This window comes from Mesoplodon densirostris, chromosome 11 (genome assembly GCF_025265405.1).
Source record: "Mesoplodon densirostris isolate mMesDen1 chromosome 11, mMesDen1 primary haplotype, whole genome shotgun sequence".
In the NCBI taxonomy this organism is placed as follows: domain Eukaryota; kingdom Metazoa; phylum Chordata; class Mammalia; order Artiodactyla; family Ziphiidae; genus Mesoplodon; species Mesoplodon densirostris.
Window position 1 is genome coordinate 22,429,895 of NC_082671.1, and position 13,128 is coordinate 22,443,022.

Genomic DNA, 13,128 nt, shown 5'->3' on the forward strand with positions numbered 1-13,128 from the left:
AAGATGGGTGTAGTGGGTAGTGGGAATCACTCTTCATCTTGGATGGGTCTCCTTTTATCCATTTCATATACTGGGATTCTGCAAAGATTTCATTTAAAAAAGCATCCCTCTGCTAAGTATAGGTTTGCAAATCATTATAACCTCACCAGGATACAGCTGCTCCATGAAAGTCTTTCTCCACAGCTTAGAATCTGCACTGTGTCTAATCAGTTCTTCTTAATCATTTGGCAGCATCTGGTGAACCTCATGGACTTTCTTGCCAGAAAACATCATATAGACATACATTTTTTTCTCCAAGTTTAGCCAGATTCATGGACTTCCTGAAGTCCATTAACAGATCCTGGGCTAATAACACCAACTCTAAAAGCTTTATTTAGAGGATTTAAATAAGAAATTTCTGGGTGAAAAAGAATAAGAATTTGGGAATAATATTAGAGTGTGTTTGGAAAAGATAGATATTTTTTAGCATAGCTTATCAGACCAATTTATCCTGCCAAATGAAAAACAAAATATACTTTCGACCAAACTCCAAGAAGCCTATGTACTCTTGCTGGCCATGCTGTTCTTTGGATTCGTTGATGCACTCAGATACTGTGCTAGAGCAAATAAGTGAACAGCTCATGGTACTTGCTTTAGAGGCCATCTGTTCTTGAGGATATGAATACTTTTTAATACTTAGAGACTTTTACAACTTAACCACCTTTTCACCAGTTCTACACACACACACACACACATACACACTCACCACTTACTCTCCACTGGAATAAGTATCCCTTTGACTTACCTGGCTGGATCAGGCCTGGCTGACTGAGACCTGGGCTGTCTGTCTAAGCTGCGTTCAGTCATGTAGGTGTTGTGAGGATCAATCAGTGGACAGTAGGGATGTGCAGAGACATTAGGACTGTGGCACCAAGGGCTGCGATTGGGGAAAAGCATTGGTGGGATTTCTTTTTCTCTGTAAAAGAAAAATTAAGCCCAAATTGAACCCCAAAGGCACTTCATACAGTGGCATTAATAATGAAAGCTCAATTAGAGTGAAAGCATGTTCCAAGACCAGAGAATATGGCTTTTCTAGACTTTGTGGGCAGCATCATTATCACATCAGAAGCATTTGCCTACAAATGAATAACATAAATTCTGTTCTTTCAGCCACAGCCAGCTCTTGATCCAAGATGAAAATTCTAGATGATGCAAATCTTCCTCCACCTAAGCACTGCTAAAGGTGTGGTGATAACTTCATCTCTGCACTATTCCACGGCCTTACCTCTAACAGCAGTGCTGTTATGGAATGAAATGACCAGAGGGGTCTTAATATCACCCAGTGGAAATTGCCAGCCTTTATCATCCCACGAGTATACCCTACTTGCTCTGTGTTTTTATGTTTTAAAACATAAAAGCTATTATGGTTTTTATGGTCTTATTCAAAACAGGAGTTTTTTGGTCTATACTGATTTACCTATTCATCGTATATCTACTTGTCAGCCAGTCACTCCCACCAGCTCAGCCCTTATTAATTGTGGGAGGGACTCAATTAAAAAAAAAAGAAAACAAGCAACTTTTACCTTGTAAGAGAAGCTTGAACTCGTTCCACCTGATATTTTGAGGTATCTTTCTTAGATTGATCTTGTTTTTCTTTAGTTGTAGTTGTAGCTGCTGGCCAATGAAACATGTGCCTTTGAGATGTTGGACTTACTACTGAGCATCTGTCACATTCAGTGTCAGTCTCTAATTTCTCCCATGCTTGCTTCCAGTGAATAGGAGTGTACCAGGCAACAGCCTAACAAAAATGATTTATTAACATGAAATACTATTGGAGTTAGATAGGTTTTTTTTAATGACATAGCTTATTGCAATAAAATTTCAAAATCAAACTGTAATGTCATTTACGTACTGTGTAAGGATTAGTGAAACACATGATGGCTGTAGTAAAACATCCTGGCCTTAGTTTCCCGTTGTGAAAATTACAAGCTGCATAACCTCAGGCAGATTAGTCACCTACTGTTTTGGACTGTGTCCTCATATGTAAAATGGGGAGGGTGGTGGTGAGGGTGTTATATGAGGGTGTGGTGAGATTCAGTTAAGCTACTGAATTTTGTAACTATAAAGAACTATACAAACAGTAGTTGTAATATTAATAAGTTAAATTTTTAATAGTTAAGACTCTATCTATCTATCTATCTATCTACCTACCTAATCTTATTTGAGATGGGGAAATGGGCATTAGAGCTAAAGACATGGAGGAGAAAGCACATTCCAGGCTAGAATCCTAGGTGGGCAGGTTTTTATTTTTTGGTTTCCTGAATATGCGGCATATATGTGCACATATATGTGCAAAAATTATTCAGAAAAATCATGTGTAGGGACTAATAATTATGTTTTTGTTCAACATGAGAAAAGTTAGGCACCGAAGTGTGCCCTATCATTCTACTTGTTCTTGTGATCTGTTTTTAGTTTATAAAATTAGAGGTTTGGGTTGATGCTGTAATTGCAAAACCCTTTGTTTGCCAGCTAAATAGACATAAAAGAAAACAAGGCAAGTTCAGCTAAGCTAGGCCTACAGCAAAGAAAGAGAAAGATGAAATCTTTCTTAAAAGGTTTAATTTCATGGATCACAGCAGGAAAACCCCACTTTTGGTTCAGTTCATCAGTTAGGGATTCTCCTTTTTTGCAGCTCAAACATAGATATTTGCATGGCAAATATGTTTATGATCTTTTGAGTGCAATCTCTCTCAGTTAGATTGTAAGCCTTTCCTAGCTGAGGGCAATATTTTATTTCTTCCTGTATTATAGGGGGCTTAAAAACATCTGATGATAATGACAGTGATAATGTGATAAAATGATAAGTTTTAATTTCACCTCTGGAATGTTGACCATATGAACCTTGTAGGCTCTTTTGTCTGGTTTTATTTTACTTTTGCCATTTTGCCTATCATGTGACCTTGAGCCAGCCGTTTAACTTTCCAAGCCCCATTTTCTTCCTTTGTAAAATGCTTAAATAATCTGGGAATCAAAGGAGATAATGTACATATAAATAGCCCTTTGAGTTCCTACGGCACAGGAGCAGTCTGTTCCATATCTGAATCTCTAATAGAAAACAGTGTATTGGGAAAGTCCCAGGCATTGAATCATAGAAGATGCCTATTAAATTTCTGACATGTAATATAGAGGCTACAAATCATATAGGACAACAATGTGGTTGGTGAAAAATATCTAGCCCTGTTTAAAAATCAGTAGACTCGGGCTGCCCGGGTGGCTCAGTGGTTAAGAATCTGCCTGCCAATGCAGGGGACATGGGTTCGAGCCCTGGTCCGGGAAGATCCCACAAGCCGCGGAGCAACTAAGCCCGCAAGCCACAACTACTGAGCCTGCGCTCTAGAGCCCGCGGGCCACAACTACTGAAGCCCGCAAGCCTAGAGCCCGTGCTCTGCAACAAGAGAAGCCACCGCAATGAGAAGCCTGCGCACCACAACGAAGAGTAGGCCCCGCTCGCCGCAACTAGAGAAAACCCGCGTGCAGCAACAAAGACCCGACGCAGCCAAAAAAAAAAAAAAAAAAAAAAAGAACAGGACACTGACTTCACCATTAGGTTTGCACAGGATTGTTGTACAATTTGGGCTTGTCCTAAATCTGTTTTGTTCCTTCCAAAGAAAATCTGATGGTGGCTGGTGCTTTGCTTCAGATGCTGCTGCCCAGACCTGAAAGAAAATAGTTTGTTAATAACAATTGCCATTGGAGTTCAACATAGTTTTATAAATGTCAGAGGGTTATTGCAACACATCTTTCTAAACAGGTGAGGTTTTTAAAATATAATGACTATAATATGTAATGTCAAGCTGTGTAACTGAACAGCTACTGTATGTGGTTTAAAGTAAAGCCCAAGAAAGAGGGGGGAACTCTCCAGCGTCGCCTAAGCAAACCCTCTCTTTGTTTTTTCTTTAAAGATTATGTTTGCTTAGTTTTAGGAACTTAGGTATTTTATTTTGATAGTTAAATCATAAAAGCACAAAGTATTGTATGCCAAATTGAAGAAAGCTATGGAAATTTAATTATGGGTATTAATTTATATCCAGAGATGGACAAAGTGGCACAATTAACAAACAACAACAAAAAAATCACATTTAACAGAGAGATCAAGGGATGCAGAAACCACTGGTGCTAAGCCGTGGTCTGACTGGGTAAATGAGTTTTTCCTGAACAAATCTAGTTCATAGTATTTATATCTTATACTCACTGTTACCGTGGAATTGGCCTGCATTATGATATTGGGAAGGAATTGGTACAGAGAGACTGTTTGTCCATCGACATTTTGTTGGAGAATATGATTTCCAATTTCCAGTTCTTTGTCAAGGGAAGAGTTAATGAGCTTCACGCATAAACCTTTGACATTCACTTCAGCTATTTTAATGTCTCCAAGAGCACTAGAAAATAAAACTCAAAGATTATAAGGTGCCTTCAGATGAGCGTGTCTTTAGCTCACTTTAAGGACTGAATAATAAATATGCTTTGGAAGTTGTTCCTAAGCTGTATATTCTGTTGGACAAATTCCGTGTAGAAATAGTGTATTTGGTGCCTTAAGCAAATGGCTTGATTTCTTAGTTCTGTTTGGTTATCTGTGCAACAAAATGATCTTTCACATAAAATAAACTTTAATAATCCTTTAGGTATCAAGATAAAAATGCCATTGGGAGGTACTATTATTATTATTTAAATATCCTACTGTTCTTCACAAGAAATACTGAGACATGAAACTCTCAAGTAGATCAAGAGGAAAGTTAAACTATTTAGTTTATTTCTGATAAGGTTACTGTGAACATGAATTGCAACTATATGCTTAAAAGAATTCTGCAAACTTAAAACATACAAATATAAGGTGGTATTTTTTCCCCTTCTAACATTTCAAGAGCTTAATATGTATCAAGGACCAGGTTAAATATTTATATATTAGCATTTTTCAGAGTGTGGGTCACAACCTATAAGTATTGGGTTGGCCAAAAAGTGCCTTCTGTTTTTAAGTAAAAATAAAAGACACATTTTTCATTTGCACCAAGAACTTTATTGAACAACACAGTCATCCTTTTGTTCCACTATCTTCTGCCATTTTTCAGGCAACTTCATAATTCCATCTTCCCAAAACTTTTTATCTTTTTGAGCAAAGAACTTGTCCAGGTGCCTTTTACAGTCTTCCAGGAAATTGAAAATTTTCAGTAAGAGAATTTTGTAAAGACCCAAATAAATGGAAATCCGAAGGTGCAATGTTTGGTGAATATGGTAGATGAATCAGAACTTCCCAGCCAAGCTGTAACAGTTTTTGCCTGTTCATCAAAGAAACATGTGGTCTTGTCTTATCCTGATGGAAAGTTATGTGTTTTCTGTTGACTAATTCCGGATGCTTTTCATCGAGTGCTGCTTTCAGTTGGTCTAACTGGGAGCAGTACTTGTGGGAATTAGTCGTTTGGTTTTCTGGAAGGAGCTCATAATAGAGGACTCCATTCCAATCCTACCATATACACATCATCACATTCTTTGGATGAAGACCAGCCTTTGGTGTGTTTGGTGGTGGTGCATTTCACTTGCCCCATGATTTCTTCCATTCCACATTATTGTACAGTATCCACTTTTCATTGCCCATCACAATTTGTTTAAAAAGTGGAACGTTTTCATTACGTTTCAGTAGAGAATCATATGTGGAAATATGGTCAAGAAGGTTTTTTTTGCTTAACTGATGTGGAACCCAAACATCAAAGCGATTGACATAACTAAGCTGGTGCAAATGATTTTCAATGTTTGATTTGGATATCTTGAGTATGTTGGCTGTCTGCCATGTGGTATAACGTTGATTGTTCTCAGTTAATGTCTCGATTTGATCACTATCAACTTCAACTGGTCTACCTGACCATGGAGCATGTCCAGCGAGAAATCTCTCCACCACAAAGTTTTGCAAACCACTTTTGACACATTCGATCAGTCACAGCAACTTCTCCATACACTGCACAAATCTTTTTTTTTTGCATGTGGGTTGCATTTTTACTTTTCTTGAAATAATAAAGCATAATATGCTGAAAATGTTGCTTCTTTTCTTCCATCTTCAATATTAAAATGGCTACACAAAAATTCACCAATTTTGATGTCTTTTTTAAAATGTATGCTTATATGACAGCTGTCACATACAATCTAACAAAATTGTTTTGAATGAAGTTAAAGACAACGAAGTGATACTCATCTTACAGAAAAAAAAAAAAATGAAACTTTTGGCCAACCCAATACGCCATGAAATCCCTTTGGTGGGTTAGGGACATAATTTTGAAAATGAAATATACCACTACCAATAATAGGAACCAATACTTATGATGTGCCAGGCACTTTTAAGATATTATCAACATATCTATGATTTCATATCTATAATTCTGAAGTGCAAACATATCTGGAAAACCAAAAGATTCTTAAAAAAACACACTTGAAGCAAAATCTGACCTGAATTCCTTTGGTGGCAAAACCTGACCTGAAACTGAGGAGAGGCTAGTTACTGTCTTCATTCATGATTTGTGTGACTATTCATAAATTTGGCTGTGGAAAGTTTACTGTTTGATTTTGGATACTTCTCCAAGCCCTATTGGGGTGTTATGTAATATGTGTTCTAGTCACCATATTACTTTCTTAAAATCCTCCAAATTCTGAATTTGGAAACATGTAAGTCTCCAAATGTTTTGGTAAAGGCATTGTGGACTGGTAGTTACTTATGTAATTCTCACAAAAGGCTACATGTTTCTTATTGAAGATCACCATCAAAAATTTGAAAAAAACTGTATTATCTCATTTAATTCTCACAACAACGCAGTGAGACAGGTACTATTTTTAGTCCCACTTTATAGAAAAGGAAACTGAGGTTTAGAGAGATTAACTGCCATGTCCAAGTTCCCTCAATAAATGTTAGTTCTTGTTCTTCTTTTTCAACTAGTAAAATCTCAAAGAAGTTTGATCCAACCATTCAAATTGTTTAAATTTTGTATATACCCTGGTGGTTGAGCACTGCTAGAAGATACACACACACACACACACACACACAGTATAGACTGCTCACCAAATGAATTAGTGGTCTCCAGCCACATGTGGGCCCTTAGTGATTGGCAGCAAACTGTGTTCTTCATGAGCTGAGCCAGCACCTTCTGTCATTCCCTCAACAACATTCAATTCCCTGCCTCACATCTCCAGTTTTATTGTCAGAAAATGATTTCACTAAAAAAATAGAGCCATCAGAAAGAAGTGTGTTTTCCTGCTTTCCACTTAGAAGCAGGTTCACCCATGCCCACACTGACCTCTTCGTTCCAGCCACCTTGTTTCAGTGCAAGAGGAACCCTTCTCCCATCTAAAGTGAAACTCTGCTTTTACCACCTCCTGCTGCTGCTTTGGTATTTCAGTCCCATTCATTTTTCTCTTTTCACACCAACCTCTCCCTCTAGACTGCCTCTTTCCCCCAAATATGTACATATCTTCCAACTGCTATAACCTTAAAAAAGAAAATCACAATCCTCCTCTGGCTTCCACTTCCTACTGCCATCACAACCGAGCTTTTTTTTTTTTTTTTTTTTACATCTTTATTGGAGTATAATTGCTTTACAATGGTGTGCTAGTTTCTGCTTTATAACAAAGTGAATCAGTTATACATATACATATGTTCCCATATCTCTTCCCTCTTGTGTCTCCCTCCCTCCCACCCTCCCTATCCCACCCCTCTAGGTGGTCACAAAGCACCGAGCTGATCTCCCTGTGCTATGTGGCTGCTTCCCACTAGCTATCTATTTTACGTTTGGTAGTGTATATATGTCCATGCCTCTCTCTTGCTTTGTCACAGCTTACCCTTCCTCCTCGCATATACTCAAGTCCATTCTCTAGTAGGTCTGTGTCTTTATTCCTGTCTTACTCCTAGGTTCTTCATGACATTTTTTTTTCTTAAATTCCCTATATATGTGTTAGCATACAATATTTGTCTTTCTCTTTCTGAATTACTTCACACTGTATGACAGACTCTAGGTCCATCCACCTCATTACAAATAGCTCAATTTCGTTTCTTTTTTATGGCTGAGTAATATTCCATTGTATATATGTGCCACATCTTCTTTATCCATTCATCCGATGATGGACACATAGGTTGTTTCCATCTCCTGGCTATTGTAAATAGATCTGCAACAACAACCGAGCTTTTGGAAAGACTACGGCATGAGTTCTTCATCTCTTATTCACTCCCTCAACGCACAACCATATATTTCTGCCTTAGACCAAGATGATTAAGGCCCTCTTAAACTGGTCATCAATTAGTAAATTGAGTGGTAACTGTTCAGTCTTTGTCTTTTTTTAAATAGAGGTATAATTGACATATAACATTATATTTAGTTTGGGGTGTACAACATAATGATTCAGTATTTGTATATAAGGCAAAATCATCACCACAATAAATCTAATTAACAACATTGATCACCATATATAGTTACAATTATTTTTTCTTGTGAGGAAAACTGTTAAGATCTACTCTCCTAGCAAATTTCAATATAATACAGTATTATTAACTGTGGTCTCCATTCTGTACAGTACATCCCAATGACTTATTTCTTTTATCTGTACATTACATCCCAATGACTTATTTATTTTATAATTGGAAATCTGTACTTTTTGACCCCCTTCTCCCATTTTGCACACCCCCCACCTCTTGCTTCTGGCAACCAATCTGTTCTCTGTATTGATGAGTTCATTTTTTAAAAAATTTCATTGATAAGTGAGATCATACAGTATTTGTCTTTCTCTGACTTATTTTACTTAGCACAATGCCTTCGAGGTCCATCCATGTTGTTGCAAATGGCAAGATTTAATTCTTTTTTTATGGCTGAATAATATTGCATTTTATATTTATACCACATTTTATTTACCAATCATCCATTGATGGACACTTAGGTCGTTTCCATATCTTGGCTATTGTAAATAATGCTGCAATGAATATGGCAGTACATATATCTTTTTGAATTAGAGGTTTTGCTTTCTTCAGATAAATACACAAAAGTGGAATTGTTAGATTATATGATAGCTCTGTTTTTAATTTTTTGGGGGACTTCCATACTGTTTTCCATAGTGGTTCAATTTACTTTCCCACCATTCAGTCTTTGTCTTAATGTCTCTGTGATATCTGCCTCTGCCAGATAGGTCCTTCTCTCCTTGTTTCCCCAAGTCCACTGTTTTTCTTCTACCAGTCTGGTTGCTCCTTTATAGTCTCTTTTTCAGATTTCTCTTCCTTCATCCATTTCTCAGATGTGAATCCCTGGGGTTCTGCCCTTAACCCTCTTTTATTCCCATCACACTCTATATACATGATATCACCCACAAACAGGGCTTTCAGTAACCATTAATACACTGATGACTGCTAAATCTAAATCCTTTTCCTGCTGAGCTTCAGACCCATAGAAACAAATGACCCCGTAGAAAGAAAGACCCCAAAGATACCTCTAAATCAACATGCCCCAAAATGAATTCATCATTTTAGAAAAGTAGGAAACCTATTCAGGAAATTTCATCATCATTTATCCTGATGGCCACGCCTCAAACTTCTATTAGTTTCCTGCTCTCTTATCCTTCTTGCCTTATCTGTGATAATGTTCTATTGATATTACTCTTTTTTTTACATCTTTATTGGAGTATAATTGCTTTACAATGGTGTGTTAGTTTCTGCTTTATAACAAAGTGAATCAGTTATACATATACATATGTTCCCATATCTCTTCCCTCTTGCGTCTCCCTCCCTCCCACCCTCCCTATCCCACCTCTCTAGGTGGTCACAAAGCACCGAGGGGATCTCCCTGTGCTATGCGGCTGCTTCCCACTAGCTATCTATTTTACATTTGGTAGTGTATATATGTCCATGCCACTCTCTCATTTTGTCACAGCTTACCCTTCCCACCCCACCCCCATATCCTCAGGTCCATTCTCTAGTAGGTCTGTGTCTTTATTCCTGTCTTACCCCTAGGTTCTTCATGACATTTTTTTCTTAAATTCCATATATATGTATTTATATATGCATACGGTATTTGTCTTTCTCTTTCTGACTTACTTCACTCTGTATGACAGACTCTAGGTCCATCCACCTCATTACAAATAGCTCAATTTGGTTTCCTTTCATGGCTGAGTAATATTCCATTGTATATATGTGCCACACCTTCTTTATCCATTCATCTGATATGGACACTTAGGTTGTTTCCATCTCTGGGCTATTGTAAATAGAGCTGCAATGAACATTTTGGTACATGACTCTTTTTGAATTATGGTTTTCTCAGGGTATAAGCCCAGTAGTGGGATTGTTGGGTCATATGGTAGTTCTATTTGTAGTTTTTTAAGGAACCTCCATACTGTTCTCCATAGTGCCTGTACCAATTCACATTCCCACCAGCAGTGCAAGAGTGTTCCTTTTTCCCAACATCCTCTCCAGCATTTATTGTTTCTAGATTTTTTGATGATGGCCATTCTGACCAGTGTGAGATGATATCACATTGTAGTTTTGATTTGCATTTCTCTAATGATTAATGATGTTGAGCATTCTTTCACATGTTTGTTGGCAGTCTGTATATCTTCTTTGGAGAAATGTCTATTTAGGTCTTCTGACCATTTTTGGATTGGGTTGTTTGTTTTTTGTTACTGAGCTGCATGAGCTGCTTATAAATTTTGGAGATTAATCCTTTGTCAGTTGCTTCATTTGCAAATATTTTCTCCCATTCTGAGGGTTGTCTTTTTGTCTTGTTTATGGTTTCCTTTGCTGTGCAAAAGCTTTTAAGTTTCATTAGGCCCCATTTGTTTATTTTTGTTTTTATTTCCATTTCTCTAGGAGGTGGGTCAAAAAGGATCTTGCTGTGATTTATGTCATAGAGTGTTCTGCCTATGTTTTCCTCTAAGAGTTTGATAGCATCTGGCCTTACATTTAGGTCTTTAATCCACTTTGAGCTTATTTTTGTGTATTGTGTTAGGGAGTGATCTAATCTCATACTTTTACATGTACCTGTCCAGTTTTCCCAGCACTACTTACTGAAGAGGCTCTCCTTTCTCCACTGTACATTCCTACCTCCTTTATCAAATATAAGGTGACCCTATGTGTGTGGGTTTATCTCTGGGCTTTCTATCCTGTTCCATTGATCTATCTTTCTGTTTTTGTGCCAGTACCATACTGTCTTGATTACTGTAGCTTTGTAGTATAGTCTGAAGTCAGGGAGCCTGATTCCTCCAGCTCCTTTTTTCATTCTCAAGATTGCTTTTGCTATTCGGGGTCTTTTGTGTTTCCATACAAATTGTGAAATTTTTTGTTCTAATTCTGTGAAAAATGCCAGTAGTAGTTTGATAGGGATTGCATTGAATCTGTAGATTGCTTTGGGTAGTAGAGTCATTTTCACAATGTTGATTCTTCCAATCCAAGAATATGGTATATCTCTCCATCTATTTGTATCATCTTTAATTTTTTTCATCGGTGTCTTATAATTTTCTGCACACAGGTCTTTTCTCTCCTTGGGTAGGTTTATTCCTAGATATTTTATTCTTTTTGTTGCAAAGGTAAATGGGAGAGTTTTCTTGATTTCACTTTCAGATTTTTCATCATTAGTGTATAGGAATGCCAGAGATTTCTGTGCATTAATTTTGTATCCTGCTACTTTACCAAATTCATTGATTAGCTCTAGTAGTTTTCTGGTAGCATCTTTAGGATTCTCTATGTATAGTATCATGTCATCTGCAAACAGTGACAGCTTTACTTCTTCTTTTCCGATTTGAATTCCTTTTATTTCCTTTTCTTCTCTGATTGCTGTGGCTAAAACTTCCAAAACTGTGTTGAATAAGAGTGGTGAGAGTGAGCAACCTTGTCTTCTTCCTGATCTTAGTGGAAATGGTTTCAGTTTTTCACCATTGAGGACGATGTTGGCTGTGAGTTTTTCATATATGGCCTTTATTATGTTGAGGAAACTTCCCTCTATGCCTACTTTCTGCACGGTCTTTATCATAAATGGGTGTTGAATTTTGTCACAAGCTTTCTCTGCATCTATTGAGATGATCATATGATTTTCTCCTTCAATTTGTTAATATGGTGTATTGCATTGATTGATTTGCGTATATTGAAGAATCCTTGCATTCCTGGAATAAACCCCACTTGATCATGGTGTATGATCCTTTTACTGTGCTGTTGGATTCTGTTTGCTAGTATTTTGTTGAGGATTTTTGCATCTATGTTCATCAGTGATATTGGCCTGTAGTTTTCTTTCTTTGTGACATCCTTGCCTGGTTTTGGTATCAGGGTGATGGTTGCCTCGTAGAATGGGTTTGGGAGTGTTCCTCCCTCTGCTATATTTTGGAAGAGTTTGAGAAGGATAGGTGTTAGCTCTTCTCTAAATGTTTGATAGAATTCGCCTGTGAAGCCATCTGATCCTGGGCTTTTGTTTGTTGGAAGATTTTTAATCACAGTTTCAATTTCAGTGCTTGTGATTGGTCTATTCATATTTTGTATTTCTTACTGATTTAGTCTTGGCAGGTTGTGCACTTCTAAGAATTTGTCCATTTCTTCCAGGTTGTCCATTTTATTGGCATAGAGTTGCTTGTAGTAATCTCTTATGATCTTTTGTATTTCTGCAGTGTCAGTTGTTACTTCTCCTTTTTCATTTCTAATTGTATTGATTTGAGTCTTGTCCCTTTTTTTCTTGATGAGTCTGGCTAATGGTTTAACAATTTTGTTTATCTTCTCAAAGAAAAAGCTTTTAGTTTTATTGATCTTTGCTATCGTTTCCTTCATTTCTTTTTCATTTATTTCTGATCTGATTTTTATGATTTCTTTCCTTCTGCTTACTTTGGGGTTCTTTTGTTTGTTTGTTTTTCTTTCTCTAATTGCTTTAGGTGCAAGATTAGGTTGTTTATTCAAGATGTTTCTTGCTTCTTAAGTTAGGATTGTATTGCTATAAACTTCCCTCTTAGAACTGTTTTTGCTGCATCCCATAGGTTTTGGGTCATCTTGTCTCCATTGTCATTTGTTTCTAGGTATTTTTTAATTTCCTCTTTGATTTCTTCAGTGATCACTTCGTTATTAAGTAGTGTATTGTTTAGCCTCCATGTATTTGTATAATA

At 37.1% G+C, this 13,128-nt stretch overlaps 1 protein-coding gene across 1 annotated transcript in view; it reads right to left on the reverse strand.

Annotated features, from left to right (window-relative positions):
• Nucleotides 1-780: 780 nt before the first annotated feature.
• The window catches only part of LMNTD1 (lamin tail domain containing 1), a 42,216-nt gene continuing 29,868 nt past the window's right edge, over nt 781-13,128 (reverse strand). Inside the window, exons 4-7 of the mRNA XM_060113343.1 lie at nt 4,232-4,418; nt 3,576-3,695; nt 1,563-1,777; nt 781-955 (exon numbers count right to left, since the gene is read on the reverse strand). Coding sequence (XP_059969326.1) covers nt 781-955; nt 1,563-1,777; nt 3,576-3,695; nt 4,232-4,418 — 697 coding nt within the window. The remainder of the gene's footprint in view (nt 956-1,562; nt 1,778-3,575; nt 3,696-4,231; nt 4,419-13,128) is intronic.